This window comes from Ambystoma mexicanum, chromosome 1p, assembly GCF_040938575.1.
Source record: "Ambystoma mexicanum isolate Mex_15411 chromosome 1p, UKY_AmexF1_1, whole genome shotgun sequence".
NCBI lineage: Eukaryota > Metazoa > Chordata > Amphibia > Caudata > Ambystomatidae > Ambystoma > Ambystoma mexicanum.
This window is the reverse complement of record NC_090921.1, coordinates 496,032,611-496,046,299: the sequence shown is the minus strand read 5'-3', so window position 1 is coordinate 496,046,299 and position 13,689 is coordinate 496,032,611. Positions and strand designations below refer to the sequence as shown.

General features: G+C 47.8%; 1 protein-coding gene across 3 annotated transcripts in view; it reads right to left on the bottom strand.

Annotated features, from left to right (window-relative positions):
• The window catches only part of DPP9 (dipeptidyl peptidase 9), a 1,325,370-nt gene that overhangs the window by 94,444 nt on the left and 1,217,237 nt on the right, over positions 1 to 13,689 (bottom strand). For all 3 annotated transcript variants that reach the window (XM_069649353.1, XM_069649354.1, XM_069649355.1), the window contains one exon: positions 9,361 to 9,503. In XM_069649353.1, coding sequence (XP_069505454.1) covers positions 9,361 to 9,503 — 143 coding nt within the window. The remainder of the gene's footprint in view (positions 1 to 9,360; positions 9,504 to 13,689) is intronic.

Here is a 13,689-nt window from a genome sequence, read left to right as displayed (position 1 = left end):
CAGCTGGGAGTCCGGGAGGTCTGTATAAGATGTGGATGTTGATTAGATTATTGGGGGAGAGCGTAAACCTGGCTGATAGCATATCAGCATTACCCCCCCCATGTACTATGGTCTGCTAATCTGATGGATAGTGAGTCTTTGTGGAAAAGGGCGACGGCGACTCCCCCTCCAATCTTATCACATCTATCTTGCCTAAGGATGGTGTAGCCTGTGGGTAGGGCTAGTGCGATGGCTGGGTAGGAGGCATCATTGAGCCAGGATTCGGTGATGCAAAGTAAGTCCAGATTAAGTGTGGATAGTAGATCATTTATCACGAGGGCATGTGCAGGTAGGGAGCGTACGTTCAGTAGTGCACATTGAAGAGGTGGGTGTTGTGTGCCTTTGATGTTTTTGTTTGTACTAGTATGGGGTGAAGTGTGCTTGTTGTGGTGTGTGGTAGTGAGGAGCTTAGTGTGAAGCAGGGTAGAGGCATGTTGGGGTGGTGGGGGGAGAGGGGCAGTGCCTATGCTCATCTTAGTATGGGGTAGTGGTGCAGTGCGGGTGCCTAATCTGGTGTTTCTAGTCGTGATGGGTGTGGGTGAGCAGAGTAAATACCTAGGAAGTGATCGATTTCTGAGATTGCGGAGTCTGGTGGCTAGGCTAGGTGGCCGAGACTGTGTGATGTTGTAGTCTGGTGGTGCAGAATGTGAATTTAGTGCCGGACGCTGGGTGAGGTGTGCTGGGAATATGTGGGGAGGCGTAGAGGCCATTATAGTGAGGGCTATAAGGATGGCTGTTAGGCTGGCTGAGTGGAGTGCGGCAGGGAGAGTGCGGGAGAGTGAAACTATGCTATAATTGGGAGGTGCATTCTTGGGCATCATGATCGTGGAGAGTGGCTGTGTGTGTGTGCAGCTGGTGTGTGCTGCTGGTATGTGACAGAAATGACAGGGGGATTGTGCGACTAGTGCTAGGTAGTTCAGAGGCAGGGCATAATAGGTAGCACTTCATCAAAATACAATGCCTAAATTCGATTTTCTATGTGGGGCAGGCAGAGGCTAAATGGTGGCAGGGCATAATAGGTAGCAGTTGGCTGCACAAGAGGACACAGTACAAGCGGAAAAGCAATACTGGTAAATACGCTAAACAGTATAGTGAGATTATATATCAACAATAGACCAGGTGATAGCAAACAATTGTCCAAAGTCATTGAAAAGCAGAGGCACCCATGAGGTGTACTGCATGAAGGGATTAGGTGGAAAGGTTAGGTTCTGGGGAGGTGTGGGCAAGCTGCAGGGTCAGGGCAGGCTTACCAGAAAATAGGCAGAATCCTTAGCCCAGGCCTCAGGTGCCTCCGGACAGGCTCCAGACAGGAAAAGTTCCCTGTGATGAGGATCCTTTGGATGAGGGGGCCGGCGTTTGCCTGCCGGCGCCTGATTGGCATTCTGTAGTTGCAGTTGTCCAATGGTGGCTCTCCTGGATGTCATGTGGTCGCCTTCTTGGCAAGGAGGAGGTTGGCGGCCATGTTGAAGCAGGTCAAGATTTCCTGCACAAGGAGCGGATCTGGAAGCTTCAAAGAGAGATTCCCGGTGGATTGTTGTGAGGCCGCTTTAGGAAGGGAAGGCAGTAGCCGTGGGCTATTGTATCCAGAACCCACACATCTGAAGTAATAGCTCACCATTCTTCGAGATGCTGAGACAGTCTGCCCCCAACCGGCGAACAATAGAACATTTTTTTTGTTTTGGAGCGGCTGTGGAAGCGCCTGTTAGGGAGAATTCTCTCTTTAGGCTGAATTTCCTAACCTAGTGAGTCCCCCAGCAGCTTTGCTGGATTTCTGGAGTTTGTTTTTTCCTCCTGCCAAGAGTGAGACTCTTTTTTCTCCCACTACTGGACATGATTTATGGTATTCCTTTGACTGGTGATGTGTTTTATGGGCTATGGGGTCCTTTACTCCATATGGTCTCATGTGTTTTTCCTATGTGTGTTACACAGCACCCTCCGTGCAGTAACACAGGGGTGTCATAGTGACACCCCACCATAGACTCCATACCCTGGGACTGACTACTGTCTCCCAGGGCATGTAAAGTCACCATTGGCTTTACTAGTCCCAAATTATTAACAGAAACCAGTACAAACCATCATATTGTGGACGTACTGGTCTGTTAGTCGAGGGGGCACGTCTCCGTCCCCCCTGATTGAGTTTTGGCTGGTGGCAGTGGAAACTACTTTTATATTCGACCGCAAATATTTTCCTATGGGATTTTCCCATTGTTCGAGGCTACCAACTTTAATGATTTAATTCTCATAGCCTCGAACATACTGCCAGTTTATTTAATTAATATTAATTCTCCGGTTGGTATTTTTTGCCAGGACTTGATTCTAAAATGGCGTTTGTGTTCTCTTCTGTGACTCCAACCCAAGTCGAGCCCTTTGTTCCACTTTTTGGCGGGCTTCTCCACAGAAGCCTCCAAAAGTGGTGCCACTCTGTCTGGGTACCACAGGGGGTGTGGGAGGGGGTTTAGGCACCCTGGACCGAGTTACCTTGTGACAGCTAGGCTGAGTGAATGGGGGTTTTCTGCATTAGTGAATGGGGGTTTTCTGCATAAAAGCAGGGCTTTGGGGACTGGAACTTCAGAAGTCGCCACAGGACCTGAGAATCCAACGAGGGAGAAGCTGAGCCGACCTACCACGACGACACCACCGGTGGAGCCCTTCAGAACCGACTCACCACATCCCGACGACAGAGAAGATCTCCCGGCTGGAGAGGCTTCTTCCCCTGACTGGTGGGCACAACCAGTTTACCTTTCTTTCTTCGCACCCCAGCCTGGTTTGTGGTCGAACTGCCCGTGCCAAGCACCCCGGCAGCCGGATAGCCACTCACCACTGAACCGCGAATCACCGGACCGCTCCTTGTACCTGAGAAACTCTGCGGCTGGCAGTGCAACGGACTCCTGTCTTCCTCCGAGACGAGATCCTCTCTTCCCCCGGACGAAGCACCGACTTGCACCTGCTGCCAGGAACAACTGGCCCCGCTGGAGCGTTCTCACCACTTTAAGGTACCGTGTCCGCCAGCCTGCCTTTCTAAAGATTGCTACAAGGTAATAATAATCCCTTAACCTTCTGGACTGGGCTGGCTGCCTTGACCCTCTTTTTGAACCTTTACAAGACTTTAAGGCACTGCAAACCGTGTGACCCTGGACACATTTCGTTTGGATCCTCTGAAAGTGGATCCGGCCTCTTGAACTCTAACTGCACGGTTTTACTTTGCCTTCCTCTCTTATTATGTTCTGAGAAAAGTGTTGGGATCTGTTTCAACTTGTTCCCTGCTCTTCTCTCCCTTTTTAAAACGAACTATTAGAGTGCCATCTACGTTAAGCACTCACCGCTGTCTCAAAATAAGTGGGGCTTTACTTAAGACTGGTCTAATTATTCTTTTAAGGGAGTGTATATCTTTTAGTGACCATGTTTTTGAATTGCTTACTATTAGTGCCTGTGTGTTTTTCTAGATGTGGTTTTAAAATAAATAATTATATCTCTTTTTCACCAAGCCCTGGTCAGTGTTTACTTGTTCTACTGTGTTCTCTTGACCTATTGTGAATACTCTGTATACTGCCTAACTCTTCTTGAGGGAAGTCTGACTGCTCAGCCACAGCTACCAAGTGAATCTGTGTGGTACAGACTGCTACCAAGTGGGTTTACTGCCAAACACCTGTAGTCCTAAATCTTTTGCAGTGGTCCCAGAGGGAACTGCACAGGTTTCTGCCTAACAGCGCCTGAAGGCTAAGAGGCAGCTGCCTGAGCGGCTTTGGCAACTCTATTTCCCCGTCCACCACGGGTACCTTTACGGTGGCCCCTTTGATTAGCGGCTCCTCTCAATCTACCAAAAGAGGAGTAGTAACGAAAGGAACCCCCCTTCACTGTTGTCTCCTGGGACGAAAAGGCAGAGGTTAATGCACAGCGGCGCCCAAAGATTTAGCAGCAGCTTTTGAGGTCTGCAACCTCTCAAGGCTCTCGTCAGCCTTGCTGCCAAACAAATGAGAGCCATCAAAGGGCATGTTCAGAAGACGGGCCTGCACATCCGGAGCAAACCCGAATTCTGCCACCATGCAAACCTGCGTATCACGGTTCTCGCAGCCATGGACCGGCTAACACCATCAGCCGTGTCCAACCCAGACTGAAGGGATTCACACATGGCATCCTTGCCATCCTGCACAAGAGCAAGGGACCCATCCCTTTCTTTCCCCTCGAGATATGCTCATGCGCTAGAGAGACAATTCCACAGAGTGTGTGAAAATCTTGCAAGGCACAAGTGGCGTTGGCCGACTTCAGCGCCATACTCCCAGCAGAAAATACCTTGCGTGCCCAACCATCGACGTCCTTGTCATCCCTATCAGGAGGGATGGCAGGGTACGCCGCCTGCCTCGAGGTGGCCGTAGCCCACCGAACCACCAAACTTTTCGGGAGTGGGGTGAGTGGATAGGTAGCTGGGGTCGCTGCTGGATGGGCGGTATCTCTTAGTTAACGACTTGTTGACCGCCGAAAGAGCCTCCGGGGTCTGCCAAGCAGCCGCCACCCTTTTTTGAAATGCCAAATGAAAAGGCAACACTGGGTCAGTGGATGGACCCTTATCAAAAATATCAGTCAGATCATCCTGATCGAATGCAACTGGAAGACCGGACGACCTGAGATATTCTGTAACTCTAGACATCAACCTCCTATAGGAGGATTCAGCATGAGGCCCAGGCTCTGGCCTATCAAACTCCACCTCAGGAGACATGTTAAGGCCACTGGCATCATGGAATGACTGACGCAACTCCTCCAACTGACTGTCTTCAGAAAAGACCATGTCTGGAGCCTCATGAGTTTCAACAGGCTCAAACTCCATATGTGACCTTTCCTCATCCTTATAAATTTCATGCAGAGAATAAAAGTACTCCTTCCTAGGGACAGCATCGGCCCTGGAGTCCATAACAGGCCTCACCGTCTTGGATAAAGCTTTTCTCGGAGGATCCACAGTACCAGGGCCCTCCATCGTCAAATTCCAGCCAAAATGCCCCGAGGGTGATGATGGCTGCATGGTCGACAATGGCTCCAAAGGCTCAGAGGGCTGAATTGAAGGCAAAGCTCTGACAGCCGTACTCGATGGACACAGCGCCAATGGTGTCGACGCTGACCTCGAGCCCTTACCAGATTAATGTGGTTTCGCTGGGGACGAAGACCGAGACCTGGATATGGCAAGTCTCTGGCGATCCACAGGAGCCTTGTCCGAACGGGACCTCAACGGTTCCCGATGTCTATCGCGTGAGTGTCCGGGCCCGAAGACGCGCGAGCATCGGACCAAGACCGTTCCCTGCCAGCTTCTTCCGAAGGCACGGACGGAACTGTGCCCATGGATTGAAAAATCACCAGCATTTGCTCTTTGAATGCCTCCCATTCCTCAGGGGTCGAGCCACTTTCCTCGCACAGCCATCATCTGATGAGGACGGAGAAGGCGACCGGTGATGCCGCTTCCGGGAGTGCCGAGACGAGGACGACGAGTGGCGGGACCCACTGCGGGATTGAGATCCCTGGGACTCCTTCAGACGAGGAGAGTCACCCCTCGAATCGTCGGTGGAAATACCCGCAGTTTTTGGGGATTTTCAAGGTTTAGAGCCCCGACCTACCTGTAATTTCCCCTTACGTTCCCGCAAGGTCTTGGCAGTCAATGACTGGAACTTCGAGCAGTTGTCGGCATCATGACTTCCGCTCAGACACCACAAGCAGATGCTCTGCAGGTCCGTAATCGACATTTTGGACTTACAGTCCCGGCATGTCTTAAAACCAGACCGCAGAGTCAGAGGGGTAGACGATGAAGACATTTTCTTCAAAGAAGAACACACGAGGCGCGCCGAGTTCTTGAAGCAAACACGTTTGAGGAAAAAACAGAACTGAGACTACAGGTGCCGTGCATCTTATTTATAACATCCAGTGACGTCACCTGCGACAGAGGCCTTCGAGGGACATCGACCCGACACCATTGACGCAGGACGCCCTCTGCCGAAAACAATTCCAAAGCAGCACATCTGTGGACATTACATGTCAAAGATGTGGAATACGTTGGAGGACACAATCCATTCAAAAGACAGTTTAGAAATGAAACTGTTTTTTCTTTTATCGAGGATTCCAGCCTGACGACAGGGAATATTCATGAGCATGTGAATCCATGCCAGACCCCATGCTGGAGAACCCAAGTATTTACTGGGGTAGGCACACAGTTGAGTTCCAGCCTGAGTTTTGCCGGGAAGTCTGTTTGAAGTGGAGAGTAAGGAACCAGGATTGACAGCTCAGCATGAAGTGAGTGTATGTCTGGCAGAAGGGGCATTTAGAGAACATGTAGTGGGTGCAGCAGTACCAGACTTCTCAGGATTTATGCGAAGTACTTAATGAAGGGGAGGCTTACCTCCTCGTGGTCCTTATGACTGTAAAATAGAATAAGAAGCTGTAGCACCCATCATGTGCAGTCAAATATAAGGACTGACCGAGAAGGAAAATACACATTTTAAAAAATATTTCAAGGATAATTTGAAAAATTGATTTAATTAGACACTCCCAATCATTTGTGGCCATGTGATGCTGGAAATGTATTGGAGGGGCACAGCTTCCTTGTCCTGTACTCCCTTATCATGTGTGTTCTGTGTTGTTTTCTGCACAGGAGTCCATGTGGGACTCCTGGCAGTGCAGCTCCTCCTCTTTTTGGTTGTGGTGAACATAGAATCTTGGGATACCCTTATGGCACCCATGGGTGGGGGGTACAACCTTGTACCCTTAGTGTATGTTTCTGGGCACCTGTGTGTGGCCCACAGAGCATGGTATGGGCTGGTGGCCGCTCGATTCTGAATTTGACAGGTGCTCTGAGTATCCTCCATTTTGGGATACCCAGACCCTACCATGGGAATCAGTGGATTCCTGATAGGGGACAAGATGGCCACTGTGGCCTCTTGGTTTCTATTGCCTGTTACCTTGTTTTCCCAAAGTCCTAGGAAGCCTGGACTCTGTCCCTTCCACTGACTGGCTGTTGGGTGGAAGAACCATTTATGGTATTGTAGGGAAGTCCAGGACAGACTGTCTGGAGCCTTCCCAGTGACTGTATGTTGTGGGTACACCCTTGGGGTGGGACCGGTGTGAATGTAGTGTGTGTCCAATATGCACTTCATGTTATGGGTGTCTGGTTTCTGTGTGTGTGAGACACAAAGAATGAAACAGCCCTGCCTGAAAATGACACAAATGCAGTATGGTGTGCTGAAAGGCTAGGTGCTTGCTCCAATCCACATTCCTTGTTATGGGTGTCTGGGTGGAAGTGAATGGCCTGAATGCACTGTGAGCCTGATTGGCTGCCTGCCTGCATGAATGCCCTTCGGACTGATTGGCTGACTGAGCTTGGCTCAGCAGTTTGAATGAGGGACAGAACTATATATCTGAACTATATATCCAATATTGTTCAGAAGCTGAAGTTGAAACTTGAAGCTCTGTATCCTTGAAGCCCAATTGGAAGAAGGTTTGGTGCTGTTTTTCTTTGACCCGATCCGAAAGCTGTAGAGTCTGTGACGGACTGATCCAAGAGAGGACCTGGCTAGGAGACCTCTCCACGAGCTAAGAGGGAACATTGTGCAGAAAGCTGATCTTCACCAAGGCACCCTGGAAGCCAGGCCCGAAAGGCTGTCGACTTGAGACGGTGTTCGCAGAGGAATCTTGAAGTAAAGCACCCGGACATTGAGGCCATCGAAGTCCATTGCTGTTGACCGGTGTTTGGAGGATTTCCAAAACCGCTGGTTGCCAGTCAAGTCATGTTGCCCAGAAGCGGTGACAGCTTGAGGCATAGCTGCTCGACGACCGGAGCCGCAACGCTCCACCTTTTGCCAAAGGACATTTAAACGAAGAGCTCCCTTGCCATCACGGTCGACCACTTTGTCCCGCGGAGAAAGTCGAGGTCGACAACCGAGGAGAATCCGCTGGTGGGTTTCCCATCACCCAAGTCCACAAAGACGCTGACAAGTGAAGATCCGAAATCCAGCAGTGGTTGAGTCCCGATCGCAGATGCCAACATCCAACGCTGACACTCGACACCCACTGAAGGGCCTATGTTCTTCATTGAGCCTTCTGATCGAGGAATCTCGACGTCAGGGTTCACAACCTTCGAGGACTCTCGACGCCCGTGGCTCCTGCTTTAAAGGGAGTCCACCCTCGAGGGATCCGTCGACGAACCGTCAAAGAAACTCTGCTACATTGGGGGTAGTGGAACATTATTGACCAGGAATCAAGACTATTTTAACATTAATGGACTGGGCTTGTTAATACACTTTATAACAGGCTGCTCATGTGAGGGGGGTCCTCACACAGAACTGTCTTGGTAGTTGGACAAAGTATTCTGCCATTGTTTAAACTAACTTGTCTTCCTTCCTATGTCCTATACTGATACACATTACGGTATGATTTGTATGCCATTAGAACTGTCAGCAGTTGGTGCATTTTAAAGGAGTCAATAGTTAAGTGTGGTACCACATAGACATTGGCAAATATAATATAGCAAATATATACAATGTACAAAGTGTGTTTTTAATTGTGTATATCTATTGAACCTTATTTTTATATAAAGAACTATGTTAGCACATAAAATAGTATGTGGACATTCCTTTGTGGGGGAACTTGGGCACTACACTGTACTTAAGAATCAGTCCAAGCTTAGGCCTTGGTTGCTCGTCCTTCGCTACCTTATAGAGAACCTTGGCTGGGGTGCTCTGTGCTTCTACTCTTCCATATAGAGGGCAGGAGTGCAGATACCCCCTCCAGTCTTTACAGGTCTCACCCTTGTTTGTACCTAAATAGGACGGCTTGCTGCACAATCTTTGAAAATCAATCTATGTAAATGCAACCCCATATAATGTGCCATTATCTCCCCTCCAAATGACTCTTCCAGAGAACACACCATCTGCCCCTGTACCACACTGTGACTATCACCTTTCCTGATGCAATTTACTGGGTCCTTGTTACTCATGCTATCTTAGTCTAAAGACCCTCCCACATCTTCAGCATGCTACATGAGAGATGACCCAAAGTTGCAAAGGGGGACTACTACGGCAGAAATGTTATTCCTAATAGTTGAATTTGACAGGCATTTTAAAACCCTGAGGATTCACCTCTAAATTAATCAAGAACTGGGGCCGCCTTTTCCTACCTACCTTTGCTATTAGACTCCTCGAATTGTATCAGTATTATAGTACTCTATTTATGTACCCCCCTTGTTGCTGCACAGCCAACGTTAGCAGAATAGCACTCAGCACATACATATACACATACAAATACAGTGAATTACTAAACCTAACCACCCCACCCATCCAATGTACTCACTCATTGGGTAATTTATCGACATGCAATGCCACAGATCCTGCTTCGTAACCTTGCTGGTTGTTCTCGGGAACATCCATGTACCGCTCGGTATAACCTGTGTCGTACGCCATCCACATTGTAACAGGAGCTCCGGCAATAGCTACCTGCCAACAAACAAGAGTGAATTGGGATCACAAATCTTCTTAAAACACAAATACTGCATTGCAGGTTCACCTTCCAAAAGTTTATAAAGGTATTGTGGCAGGGTAGTGCCGAGGTTGGAGAAAAAGGCACAGATAACAGGACCAGAATCAAGGGGTGCAGAAAGGAGACAGGTAGTTACACGGTGGAGTGAAGGAATTCAATTAGCTTTTCTGTGTTAAAAGCTGAAGTGTCCATAACATAGAGAACAGAATACGAAGGCTGCTGTAGCTGTTGCTACGTGGGTGGGAAACCCCACTGACTTTAAGCAACAACCCATCTAGCTATAGACATGAATGTCAGGTTCCGCAGTGGTGGTGTTTCACCGAGTTGGCAGATGCTTCAATTATGGGAGATATTAATTCTGGTCTCCATGTGGTTGCGTAGAGGAAATAGTTTGGGAGCGAACTGTGTTACTGTTGCTCTAGTCACCTTTCCTTCACTTAAGACTATTCAGGAAAGGAGGCCTGTCCCTTATCAGAAAGCATTTGGAGTAGCAGAAGAACAAATACAGAGGGAGCGCAGTCTTTTAGAGCAGAAGCACTGACTTTGAGTAAAGACAATTAAGCAATTACTTACCACAATTACACACTTGTGCTAACAAATTGATTTCAAGCAGACTCAGTGAGATTGGTCCATCTTTAAGCAGAAAAACTGTGTGATTAAATTAGTCACGGCAGCAGGAAGATGGAGCGAGGATTGCAGGCCTCTACGAATGCCAATGCGTAAACTCCACTAGAGACACCATACACCCAGGGAGGGAGTCAATGCCACTGTGTACATTTCCCACTACATACTCTATACATGTGAAGGGAGTGTAGTGTCTCAAGTGACGTGGGAAGAGCTTGTGCCCAGTGACAGCTTTTTTCATCCAATACAGCAATGAATCTAAAGATAGGAACAAGAGCTGTTTGTCATTGTTAAGATGGATTTAAAGAATTTGGCCTGGCGGACAGATTTTTAGGAGGCCACCCTAGTTGTAATGACCAGGGAACAAAGAGGTTAGCCAAAACCTAGTCTAGATAAATGTTGAGCATTCGAGGCTATTCTCAGGAGTATGTGTCGGGTCAGGTCCTCTCAATGAGTTCACACAATAATTCCATTTAGACAAAAATTCAATATTTATTCTAGGCAAAAAGAAAGGTGTAAGAAGTCTATATTCCTTCTACTTCACAATGGGAGGAAGGGTGGAGGCATGTGAATCTAAGCAGATACAATCGACAGAAATAGGGTTACGGTGAGTAATGTATGGTTTCTGATGCTTGTGAATCTACTTAGAATCAAATTGTTAGGGAGAATTCTCTGTTCAGGCTAATTTCCCAAACCTAGTGAGTCCCCCCAGCAGCTTTGCTGGATTTTTGGGGTTTATTTTTTTCTCCTGCTAATAGTGAGACTCTTTTTCTCCCACTCTTAGACATGATTTGAGATATCCTTTGACTTTGTAATGTGTTTTATGGGCTATGGGGTCTTTTACTCCATAGGGTTTCATGTATTATTGGTAAGAGTGTTACACAGCACCCTCAGTGCAGTAACACAGGGCTGTCATGGTGACCCCCAAACAGACTCCATACCCTGGGACTGACTACTGTCTCCCAGGGCATGTAAAGTCACCATTGACTTTACTAGTCTTAAATTGTGAAATGAACCAGTACAGACCATCATATTGTGGAAGTACTGGTAGGGGTAATTAGATTGCCCATGGGTCTGTTTTTCGAGGGGGCACACTGTGCAGTCTCCCCTCGTCGAGTTTCTGGCTGGTGGCAGTGGTTACCACGCAAAATATTCCACCAGAATATTCCCTATGGGATTTTCCCATTCATTTTAAACGCACCACTTTTTTGGTGAAATGTTAAAGATACCGCCGGGTTCTTTATTTAATATTTATTCCCCGGTTGGGTCTTTTTGCCAGAACTCTGTTTTATAATGGCGTTTGTGTTCGCCTCTGTAACTCCAACCCAAGTCGAGCCCTTTGTTCCACTTTTTGGCGGGCTTCTCCACAGAAGCCTCCAAAAGTGGTGCCACTCTGTCTGGGTCTACAGGATGTGTGGGAGGGGGGTTTAGGCACCCTGGACTGAATTGCCTCGGCAACTCAAGTCGCACTCTTGTGTGATTGGCCCAGTGGTGAGCCTCTCGGCTCACCACTTAGCATGTTTGAGTGACAGCTAGGACTGATGAATGGGGGCTTTTTGCATAAAAGCAGGGCTTTGGGGACTGGAACTGCAGAAGTCGCCACAGGACCAAAGAATCCGAAAAGGGAGAAGCTGAGCCGAACTGCAACGACGACACCACCGGTGGAGCCCTGCTGAACCGTCTCACCACTGCCCAACGACAGAGAAGATCTTCATCCCGGAGAGTCTTCTTCCTCTGAGCTGGTGGGGATAACCAGTTCGCCCTCTTTTTCACCTTCCTGGATCGTCTCATGGTCGAATCGCCCGTGCCAAGCACCCCGGCGGCCGGATAGCAACGCTTTACCACTACCGTGAATAAAAGGGTAGTACCTTTTAACCGGGAAACTCCGCGGCTCGCTTCTTCCCTGGCAGTGCAACAACCTCCAGCTTTTCTCCACGTCGAGATCTCCTCTTCCCCTGTACGAAGCACTGACTTGCACCCGCTGCCAGGAACAACTGCCCCGCTGCAGCTTTCTCACCATTTCAGGTACTGAGTCCTGCCTGGTCTCCCTTGCAACAGACTGTTCAAGGTGTCCCGTAAATCCTTGACTCTCTATCCTGGGGTGACTTGGGACCTGCTAACTAACTTTTCCTGAACTGATCCAACCCTTTTTGATCTATCTGCAAAGACTTTTTAAAGTACTATTCAACTGTGTGATCTTGGACACATTCCGCCTTCCTCTCTCCAAGAGTGGGCTTGGCTTATGACTTTCTTGTTCCTCAGTAGACTCTGCCTTTTCTGACTTGCTCTGGTTCTCTTAAAGTGTTGGTATTTTGTATTTTCCTAATTCTGCCTTTTTCCCTCCCTTTTTAACTAACTTATTGGAGTGCCATCTTAGGTTAAGGGCTCACCTCTGTCTGCAATTAAGTGGTGTTTTAACTAAGACTTGTTCAATAGGTAATCAGGGATGTATATATATTAATAGTGATTGTGTTTGAACTTGCTTGCCATATTAGTGTTAGTGTATTTTACAAAGTGTGTTTTTAAATAAATAAATATATACTTTTATACCCAAGCTCTGGTCAGTGTTTGCTTGTGCTACTGTATTTTGGTACCTATCTTGTATACTCTATATACTGTCTAACTCTTCCTGAGAGAGGTCTGGCTGCTCAGCCACAGCTACCAGGTAAATCTGGGTGGTACAGACTGCTACCAATAGGGTTTACTGCCAACACCTGTAGTCCTAAGCCTTTTGCAGTGGTCCCTAAGGGAACTGCACAGGTTTCTGCCTAACGCTGGTGTACAGCGGTGGGATTTGTATTGAGTATACATTTTAGTGTGCTTATAGATACCTTAGTGCAACTAACCACAAAGCTTAGCACTAAAAAGTTTATTTTCTAACCTGTCAACTATGGAAAGTTATAGTCAAGAGTCCCTTGCTACAAAAACTGCTGATTGTTTAAGAGTTCTCCGTAAGCATAAGAATCTCCTGACTAAAGGCAAGAAAATGGAGCTAATAGAAAGGTTGTTAGCAAACCAAAGTCTGGATGATGGTTCAGAGGAACCTACCACTCCAGCAAATGTAGATAACAGTAATGCTATTGATCCAAGTATTGATAATCTTGAGTCAGAACCAGAAGAGGAGGGTGAGGATGATGTAGTTGTCCCCCCTAGGCCTCTACCTGCTCTGCCAGCTGTACCTACTGGACCTTTTCCAAGTCCCACATTTAGTCCTCAATATCTGGAACTAGAGAAAATGAAATTTGAATTGGAGTTTAAGAAACTTAATACTCAAGCAGAACAAAGACACCAACAACTGAATCAAGAACTAAGGCTCAGGGAAATGGAGCTCAAGCATGAGCTAGAGATGAAGAAATTGTCTGTTGAAAATGCTTCTCTCTCCGGATCCTCTAGGAGTTCCAGTCCCAAAAGACCCCGGATGCCTAAAGAGCTTGTGGGTATGTATGATATGATATATGATAGGTTATTTATATCGCGCTTAATACCCAGAGGTTTCTAAGCGAGGACCCGGGGATCGAA